This window comes from Arctopsyche grandis, chromosome 7 (genome assembly GCF_051622035.1).
Source record: "Arctopsyche grandis isolate Sample6627 chromosome 7, ASM5162203v2, whole genome shotgun sequence".
Taxonomy (NCBI): domain Eukaryota; kingdom Metazoa; phylum Arthropoda; class Insecta; order Trichoptera; family Hydropsychidae; genus Arctopsyche; species Arctopsyche grandis.
The window spans coordinates 3,197,564-3,208,322 of NC_135361.1; the positions used below are offsets into that span (position 1 = coordinate 3,197,564).

The 10,759-nt window shown below is 39.6% G+C and overlaps 1 protein-coding gene across 1 annotated transcript; it reads left to right on the forward strand.

Moving 5' to 3' along the window:
• Positions 1-644: 644 nt before the first annotated feature.
• LOC143914721 (poly(A) RNA polymerase gld-2 homolog A-like) lies at positions 645-10,192 on the forward strand. The gene is made up of 11 exons (XM_077435022.1): positions 645-691; positions 783-929; positions 3,074-3,480; positions 4,831-5,124; positions 5,322-5,440; positions 6,857-7,028; positions 7,105-7,248; positions 7,331-7,459; positions 7,546-7,723; positions 7,821-7,930; positions 9,708-10,192. The coding sequence occupies exons 1-11, from the start codon at positions 645-647 to the stop codon at positions 9,851-9,853; spliced, it is 1,893 nt and encodes a 630-aa protein (XP_077291148.1). The 3' UTR covers positions 9,854-10,192.
• Positions 10,193-10,759: the final 567 nt, after the last annotated feature.

Below are 10,759 nucleotides of genomic sequence, written 5' to 3' on the forward strand. Positions count from 1 at the left end.
ATGACTGACAGATGATCAGAGTAAAAGAGAGAAAACAAAAGCCGAAGCCGTAAGAGGACAACCAACGGCCATGAGGGTTTTTGGCTCGAACAATATCAAAATAAATACTTTATCCATACATATAGCAGTATTAACTACTAAAACACAGACGAACCTGTCTATAATACATGGCGGACTGGTGGTGAAGAACACCTCTATAGAACAGGTGGTCGAGTGAAAGGTTTCGACCGTTTCCCGGCCTATGGAAATTCAGTTGAGTTTGAAAGAGGATCGTTTATTTGCGTTCAATTGGTACAATGGTTATTGTATGTTTCTTCTACGAAGAAGTTTCTTCGGAGAAGTGATCTGTTTGAACTCCAGAGGCTCACTCTGCCGGTGGAGGTTGCTGCGTTGCTTTATAAACGTTTTGGGTTGAGGTGTGTCGTGTGCACATCTTTTGTTCTTGGTACTCGCGCTGCCCTAGTTATGCTGCGAGCGTGGTTTTATGGGTTCATACGCCTGGACGTAGTTCGTGGTTTTTATGGGTTCAGTGTGTTCTTCCTTTGTTTCCCAGACACGTGTATAGAAACACGTGTCGACCTTTTGACGAGGCGAGCGTGTGCCATGCGTTAATGACTTTCCTAGATATGTGTCGCAGTGACCTGATGAGATCATTTCAGTTGTACTTTATGCCTACACCTCCACAACCAAAGTCAGTCCCCATACCTGAATACAAGCAATACTGTGCGAAACTGAACGGCAGGATATAATGAATTAAAATAAAATAACAATATAAAAAAAAGCAGCGGTGTGGCGAGAATGAAAAGCGAGTGCGCGAACGATGGCCGGGGCGAGCCGAGTGCTAGGGCCATAATCAGTGCGAGAGTGCGAGCGGTTTCAATTTGGCGGAGGGACGGTTGCGGTTGCGCTAGCGGCGAGAGACGACCCCGGTTAGTGAAACTCGCCACGCGCGAGCCCCGCTCTACGCTTACCCGCTTCCCCCCCGCCCCTCCGTTCGCCCCCCCCTCCGCCCCCTCCCCCGCTCGCCCCCACCGGCCGTCGCCCGACACCCATCACCTATTTTTTTGTTACAATTTTCATGCTACCTTCAGCGAGAAGCCTCGCCTCGGCTCGCCCACCTACGTAGAGCGGGGCTCGCGCCCATTGCGTTGACACTTGTTTTTCAGCTGAAAATATATGCGAATTTGGTTATTGCGCTCGCTGAAATATTATGCGTAGGTATGTAATTGTCGTATCGCTAGCCTAGCGGGTCTTTCGAATTTTATGCTAATTTCGGTCGTCTTTTAATCATTATTTTATATACATTTGACCCATTTTTATTTTCGTTCTAGAAATTTTACCTAACCTATATACATATGATCAGTTCGCTTTTCAACTGTGTTGGTTATTGATCTTTTTTCAGCCAATTTACTTTTTTTTTTTTTTTTGTTCTACAAGTTTCAAATTTTTAAATCGATTTTATATGGAAAATTATCATCAGTCTTTTTAATATACATAATTTTTAATACATATTTATTTATTCGTCTATTATGCCAATTTTTTGTATATATTTTGTTATTATTATTTCTTCATTGATATATATGTATACAAAATTAGTATGATTCGATTTTTAACAATAGCTTATCATATTTTAATGACCTATTTCTAATCATATTTTAATCTTTGGATTAAGAAATATATGCTTTCATACTAAAATTGTTCCGTATTTATTAAATCGGCACCAAAACTAGCACGGCATTGCCTCTCGGAACAGTGTTCTTAAATTTAGACCTAAGTTGCTCAATGGAATACCTGACATATCAAAGAAAACCCCAGGAAATGCCAATAGTGAGCCAACTTTTCAAGAATGGTTTATTCCAATCCCTATAAACGGCTTCGTTAAGGAAGTCTTGTTCTGCCAGCAAATGTCACGGCAGTTTTGGTTCCGGAGCATACGTCAGATCCAGTGGCAGTGCTTCTATATGGGCTGCGGATCTGCAACCTCACAGTATATTAAATATGCATGATATTTTGTCGTTGCACGCTATCAGTCACTTCTGAGAAGTGACTGATAGCGTGCCAATTCGGTGGCCATTGTTTAGCCTACTTGCACTTAGTCTGGAGGTAATCCTTGAAACCAATTATAACGGTCACACAGTCTCTGGGATGCTACCCGGCCTAATACGATTGCACTTACTCGGCGGTGTACGTAACAATATATTAAATATCATTAATATAGATTAAGAAAAATATGTATGTTTGCTTATTTGTTTTTTAGTATCTGGTATTTTCTTTTTTTCAGATCCTCATATCAGTTTTTTTCTTCCTTCTTCCTCTTACCCTTCGCGCCCAACCCCCTAAAATAAATACAAATTAGATTTGATACAATAAATAAGATATAGAAATTTGATTTGTGTAATATACGGGTAATAGAAAAACATGTTTTAGCTAAGCGTGTTATAAGGAGGGGGACTGTATGTCTTATCAGTTGTTGGTTTTAGTCCAATTTAATAGTGTCTAGAATTAGGGACCAATAGCGGCCAATTCGGTGGCCATTGTTTAGCCTACTTGCACTCAGTCTGGAGATAATCCTTGAAACCAATTATAACGGTCACACAGTCTCTGGGATGCTAACCGGCCTAATACGATTGCACTTACTCGGCGGCGTACGTAACAATATTCTATACGAAATGTACATATGTAACGAAGTTAGTATGATTCGATTTTTAAATATATTTTCAATTGAAATATGCTTTCACTGTAATGTGTATAGTATAGTAAATATGTGTCTGAAAACAATGGCTCTTGCATAGATTGAATCAACGAGGAATAAATATAAATGAATCCTTCCAACATGTTCTAGAGAATATAAATTTTTTATTTGAATTATGCTAATAATATACTTAAAGCTACGGCACCGTTTCACGTACAATGATGAATCATGTATGGTGTGAAATGGGGCAAAAAATCAAAATCAATAATAAACGTCAATATTTGCCAAACGCATACATAACAAGAGATGGTGAAAAGTTCGCCGAACGCATTATACTTGCAGCTGTACATATTAATCAGCGTTGTCTTAACGCCGTTTCAGGAATGTGCGCGACATGTATCAAATGTCTCAGCCGCCGCACTTGTACCTGCAACTCAACAATCCGCGCATCGGCAACCCGAATGAGTTTGTGGTGTACAGAAGGATGACCGGCGAGGCGGTGCACTACTACAACGAGCCCGTGTTCGTCAACGGCCGAGACGGCCATCCGGCCTCGGTCAACGCCGGCGACGGCAACCCGAGGAGCGTCCACGATGGCGTCAACGGCTACAACAAGGGATTCGGGCTGCCGAGGAAGAACGGGTATTGGGTGTCCAAGCGGGCGGTGAAGACGGCCCACGTCAACGGCACGTCCCACGGCACCGAGTGCGAGTCGGACGACTCCAGCGTCTCCAGCGTCACCTCCAACCTCGTAGCACACAACAATAATAACAATAACGCCGACAAAGGTATACGATGGTGACTTCTGTCCCGACAAATTTCCGGTTCGAGGGTTTGAACTGTTTGACTTTGCGAGCTTAACCGTTTTCCTTAACTGTCTTCCATAGAATTTCTGAACTTTGCACGGGATTTTGAGCCTTATATGCGCCCATTTCAACTGTTTTGAGGTTCAAAATTGGTTGAATATATTACTGAGAGTTGAATGCCATCTATTCAATTTGCTTAAAATGAATATATACCGGTCAAAATTAGTGGTTTTGTGGAACCGTACTGAAACCTCGTTTATGTGACGTCATGTCTGTTGAACATTGGCGACGATACGTCTCAATTGTATGAAGAATGATTACTATTTGACAATTAAGCCAAAACTACGAGATATATTATGTATTTTATTGTTTAAAATAATACTTTATGTGCTAATTAACATATCTGGTTAGTTGAGTAAATATTAAAATCTGTATTTAAGGTCGAAAACTCGATTGCCAAATTCGCGAAAAAGGTGCAGCTGCGTATAGGGCTTTGTCGCTATATTTATTGCCGCGGGCAAAGGGTTAAGAGCACTTGAGGGGTCGTTTAACGCTTTGAATGCTGACCAACGCTGATCGTCGTTTTGCCAACAAGTCCACTAGCCTTTAAAATACGCCGATAAGCGTTGTATTTTGAGTGTGTAAAAAATAAACAAAAACACTACCCGCTAAGTCTTTCCCAGGTAGCGTTGAAAAAAAAATGCATTGAACATGGGTCGTGTAATCCGTGTCGATGTTTATAAAGTGTCGTTTACACCGGAATGTCTGGATTTATAACCATAGCAGAATCATCCGATGGAAATCCCTAACTGTTCCGAGTATTTTAAATTGTGGCTTGGCATTTAGATTGTGAGCATTACATTTTAACAACAATGAAGAAGATGGAACTATTATAGTTTTGGCAGAATACATTCATTAATAGACTTGTTTTGTTTGTTTTATATAGTTGCGAGATATATTGGTGAGTCTAAACACACCTTTACAAAACTTGAAATCCTCGGCGGTAGTTATATAGGGTTTGTTTGGATTAGCTACAATTTTTATGCCTGCTTTCTATTGGATTTGTAAATAGTTCTAGTTGGAAATGTTGGCGAAATTTTCAGCGTGGCGGAAAATACGTCAGCACTCAAAGAGTTAAATGCTTGCAAATGGCAAAAAAATATGCTGAAGTATCTGTTCCGTATACGACTTTTCTTCCGTTTTGTTATACATATGTATATTAAAGCCGTTTTTCATTTCTTTCAATATCAAACCCTCGGAACGGAAATTTGTTTCTTAGCGTGTCGGTCAGTCACCTCGGAGCTTGTTATCATTCTATTTGTATCATTCCAGACAACACGGCCAAGAAGATGATTGTCCACAGCGCACCAGTCCACGCCCATTTTCACTACGCGGACAGTCTCGATGGCAATCCCCGTCTGTCTCAGCACCAGCAATCGGTGCTGTTTCATCACAACAAGCGGCGAAATCACGCGAGCCGGGGCGGCTATCAGGGGCGTACGATGTCGGCGATCAGATGCCACTTTGTGAATCCACAGCCGATGATGTATTCAATTGCTCCAGATCGCTTTTTGATGAGGGCTCATCTCATTCAAGTCAGGGACACGCCCAAAAATCTGCTCACCGGTTATTATACATGATTATAATTCGTATTTATTTTACGGCAGTGTGTGCTTATTTATGTATGTACATGTGTTGATTTGCTTTTTGTACGTAGTAATAATATATGAAGTTTTGTGATCATGCGAAAATTCGAACTTGAGATTTTGACTGATTCGAAATCAGAATCGATCACTGATCACGTTTTTTTTTTGTAATTTTAGGATCGATGTGGGACACTTTGTCGCAAAACGTCTGGAGTAAATTTATGGATTGCCAGCAGACAGAGGATACCTTCAGAAAAAAGATGAAACTTTGGCGGTTTTTATACGTTTCCATAAAGGTTTAATTTTATATATTATTTTTATTACATATTATTTTCAAATAACAGTACATAGAATACAATAGAGACATCTATGGACAATCAACAAAATTTTTGATACATAGGAAATTTGCGTGAAATATGTACATTATGTAGGTGGCATTTTATGAGATTCAACAAGTTCGAGATGCTAATGACTCGAATTTGCGAGAAACTGAGGGGTAGGATACCGATTTATTGGATCCGTCACAACAATTATTAAGCTATAAAAATCGAAGAATTGAAACGAGAGACGGTTGATCTGTGTTTTTTTTAATAACCACAAGATCTTGCTAGGCGGCATATTTGACCGGGACTTGAACCCGAGACCTTACTACTAATATGCAATAGCTCTACCAGTGCACTACACTTTGGCTTTTTGATGTGTTAAAATGCAAAGTATAAGTATAAGTATGTACATATTGTAAAGTGGGAACATGAGAGAGAGAGTATCCACTGACAAAGTGTATTCGTGGGTGAACAATGGACACCCGGATTAGGCTAATGGGACTCAGTAAGTGCCCGAACAAGGGATACGCAGAAGTTCTCACAGCCCGGGGCAAGTGCATGCGTAAAAAATAGACTTTCCAGGGTAGATCTTTAAGTGACTAGACAATATACACATTAATGGATCGGGGAAGCTGTGATGGGCAACTTGTCCTTTATAAGGAGGCACACACGATAGATCAGATTATTGTGGAGTGAGTGGTCCGTGAATCCTTATAAAGGGCAGGTAACCCATCACAGCTTCCTTGATCCATTCATGTGTCTGTTGTCTAGGCACTTAAAGGTCTACCCTGGTCTACTGAGTCTGTTGTCTACGCAAGCACTCGCCCAGGTCAGCGAGAACTCCATCGTATCCTTTGTTCGGGCACTTCCTGAGTCCTGTAAGCCTAATCTGGGGTCTCTATTGTTCCCCCACGAATGCATTTAGACAGTGGATACTCTCTTTCATGTTCCCACGTTACAATATGTATGTATATGAACGTCTCGTAAACAGTTATGTTATATAAATACATGTAATATTGTTGCGTAGGGATGGGTTGAGTATCCAAACGAAAAGCCAAAGTCGCTTCACAGCATTTATTGGGTGATTCAGGAGGTCCACGCGCAGCCAGCGCTAGTTCCATAATGATCTAAGTACCTCCTTAAAAGGGGAAGGTCGCTCACTACAGCTTCCCCGATCCGTTTGTTTCTCCCGATTGTCTGGGCACGTACAGTTTTAAGCGAGTCTCACGCTCTAACGCACTCGGGTTTCTAGGAATTCCAACGACCACTTAGAGTCCCGCTAGGCCAATGCGGGGGTCTCCATTGTTACAATGTGTACTTTTAAGTCGGCAGTATATAGGGATTATAATAGTATACGTGTATGTTTATTTGGTATGTTGACTGTTTCAGAATATGTCTTCCCGTTACGGTCTGTACTTGGTAGGGTCCACGATGTCCGGATTCGGTGCCGATAATTCCGATATGGATCTGTGTCTGTTGGTGAAACACCAGGAACCTGGCGACAGTCGGTCTCAGGCTCTGGAACACCTCAACGCCATCTATCATTTCATAAGAAATATGGGTATGCTTTTAAACCGACGTGTTGAGAGATGTTGTTCGTGAAGGTTGGATCCATTTTGTGTATGTTTGTGTTTCAGATGTGTTTTTCCGAGCCGAATTGATACAGGCGAAAGTGCCGATATTGAAATTTCGCGACAGTTGTTTCTTTCTGGAGGTGGATTTGAACTGTAATAACGTGGTCGGAATTAGGAATACACATCTCTTGTATTGTTATTCACAACGTGAGTATTTAATGACAAATGTGTCGGTTGTAAAATTAAATTTTCATTTCAGTCATATTGTACATACGTTGGTAATTTACAGTGGATTGGCGCGTTCGTCCTCTGGTATTAATTGTAAAACTATGGGCACAATATAATAATATAAACGATGCGAAAAACAGAACGATATCCAGCTATTCGCTCGTATTGATGGTTATTCATTTTTTACAATGTGCGTATCTGCCATTTCATTATACATACTATATCTACAGAATATTGTGTTGTATATTTATATAAAATGTATATTTGAACATTTAGGCGGTACGCAGCCGAACGTCCTGCCGTGTCTTCAAAAGGAGCTGCCCGACAAATTCTCCAACACTTGCAACATCCACCAAATAGAGATCCACGAACAGATGCCGCCGTACAAATCGGAGAACAATCAGGCTCTCGGTGAGCTGCTATACGGTTTTCTTCAATACTATACTTATTTCGAGTGAGTCTGCCGATACTTTTTGCCAAGTACCCGATTTATATGCACGACACGCTGGTTGATTATTATTTTATTTTTTTTTGTTCTATTCCGTGTTTAGATATTCAAAGTATGCGATATCGGTCCGCACGGGGAAGTTGATCAGCGTCGAAGACTGCCGAGCCGCTCACCGTAACGAAACTCATCAGTGGAAATTTCTCTGCGTTGAAGGTATGTATAATATATGGCCCGAGGGTATACGGCGCCCTTAGGTAGATAGGTTTCAGTGGTATTCAAAATAGGCACGTTTTATGTATAAAAATGAATAAATTCGGTAATGAAGACATTAATTTATATTGAACATTTCTTCGTTCGAATATGATTGGTTAAGATATTTAATTTCGTGAAGCAAATCCATCCCTGATATATATTGTTGCGTAGGGGTGGGTGGAGGATCCAAGTAAAAGGCCAAAGTCGCTTCACAGCATTTATTGGGTGATTAAGGAGATACACGCACTGGCAGTGCTCTGTCCAGAATGCCTTCCTTGATATGGTCTAAGTACCTCCTTTTAAAGGACAGGTCGCTCAGGGCATCTTCCTACGTTTGTTTACCTATTGTTATAGTCACGTACCAGATATGTGGTATCACGCTCTCGCGCAGTCAGTTCGGAGAATTATAGCGGGAAGTGGCTGGGTGCCGATACCGACCGCTAAGTCCGTCCATTGTTTAGCCGACTTGCAATTAGTCTGGAAACCAATTTTAACGGTCGCACAGAGTCAGGGATGCGCCGTCTCACGCTCGTCTGGATTCTGGGAAATAGCGGGGATGCCACTCGGCTTAATCCGATTGCACGTAACCGGCGGCTCCTTTTATGCATACGTTACAATATGTATGTATATATCAGTGGCGGCTCGTCCATATGGTCTGCGGGTCTGCAGACCTTCCAGTATAGTAAATATGCATGCTATATTTGTTTGCATTTGGTTACTGGTATGGTCAACGAGAGCTACTACAGCCCAATTCATCTCTGCAGCTCCCTCACTTTGAATTCCCACGAGCCGCCACTGGTATATATGCATACATATATATGTTTCAGTATTTTATATATAAAATACAATTCCAAAGTACCATTTGTACCGACGACAGTTTGCCGTTTAGCAAATATTATTCGTGATTCGTTGATATTTGACGGTAAACTTCCTGCGTTCCTCGTAAATTATAAAATTGTTGCGTAGGGGTGGGTGGAGGATCCAAATGAAAGGCCAAAGTCGCTTCACAGCATTTATTGGAGGTCCATGCGCAGCCAGCACTCGTTCCAGAATAATCTGATATGGCCTAAGTACCTCCTTATAAAGGGCAGTTCGCTCGCTGCATCTTCCACTATCCGTTTTTACTTCTCCATTGTTCAGGCACGTACAGTCTCACTGTCTCAGGCACGAACAATCTCACGCTCCGTCAGGATTCTGGAAACTAGCGGAGATGCCGCTCGGCCTAATCCGGGGGTCTCCATTGTCCACTTCCGAATGCACTTTAGGCGGCGTATAATCCCGAATGCAATTACGCTACAATATTTTACAATCAGTATTGTTACTTCGAGTATAAAAATTAAGTTGAATATATAGAATGTTTTATAAGTTCAAAGAAAGCCATATTTTTTCAATTGAATAATCAAAAAAAGAAAAATGGGGGCAGCGCCCCTTGTCTATGGCGCCCTAGGAATGTGCCTAGTCTGCTGCACATTTGAGTCGGCCCTGTACATACGTAACCATAATGATCCATATTTTTTTTATAAATATGATCTAAATATCCTCGGCAACTTTTTTACGGATGATGTTTGATGTTTTTCTCATCGGATAATCGAAGAAGTGAACGCTTAAGGTCATGCTACTGTCAATATACACAACTTTTATTTATTTTTCTAAAGCATATTTCAAAAACACATTGCCGGCAAGTGAAAGTGTGTGTGTATTATTTTTTTTTATATTGTTTGTTTTGTATTTTTTGTAGAGCCATTCGATTTGAGCAACACGGCCAGGTCGGTGTACGATCCGGACGTCTTTGCTCACATCTGCAGCGTGTTTGAAAAAAGCAAGCAAGCGTTGGAGAAGTCTCCGTTGCTTTCGTCTCTACTGCCGTCACACAAAGTGCATTAGTATTTATTAGAATTATTAGCGAAGAACGTACGAGGAGTGATGATGAATCGTCTTGTCAAAATAACATATCAACCCACTCTCTATATATACATAGTAAATAACGTTCGACTGGACTTGCATCGAAAAAACCAAAAAAAAAAAACATTGATAATGTTGTAATAAATAGAAAAGGTTCGATGGTATTAATTGATATTTTTGAGACGGGACAGGTTTTATAAATGAAAGGTAATTTAATTTAGTACAAGATAAATTTATTCCGAGATGAAGTATAAATAAATAATAATAACAATAAAAACAAGGACATCCGATGATCTGAAACGTCTCTAGTCTTGAGTTCTTAATAAATAATAATAATATAAATAAAAATAAAAGAAGGAAAGAGGCTGTGATTTTTGACTGAGTTTTAGTTGTTAACTTTTTACAAAAATTTAACATTGTATTATAATATTTAATGATTGTTAATTAAATGTGTATATTGAAAAAAATTGTCATATTTAGGCTAGTCTCTTATTTATATATATATGTATCTTTATACGTGCTTTGGAATCGACGCGTGGAAATAATCAGTCGAATGTACGCGTCGATTTCGTTACATATATTATGTTTAGCATGCATAAAAAAAAAGTCGTTTTCTTTACATATATACAATTATTTATTTTAAAATAAATACAAAAAATCAACAAAAAAAATTATATAAAAAAATATTAAATATAAAAAAATATATATTTATACAACCATTTTTATTTTTAGCGTCATAAATTATAATAAATCAAATAGACTGTTGATCAGCTGTAAGTTTATAAAAAAAGTTATTTATTTTCTTTAAAAAGTCTTTTTATGTAAATTTTTTGTTTTTTGTTTCTTTCGTTTTCTTTTTTTTTTTTTTTAATGTCATATATTAAAACC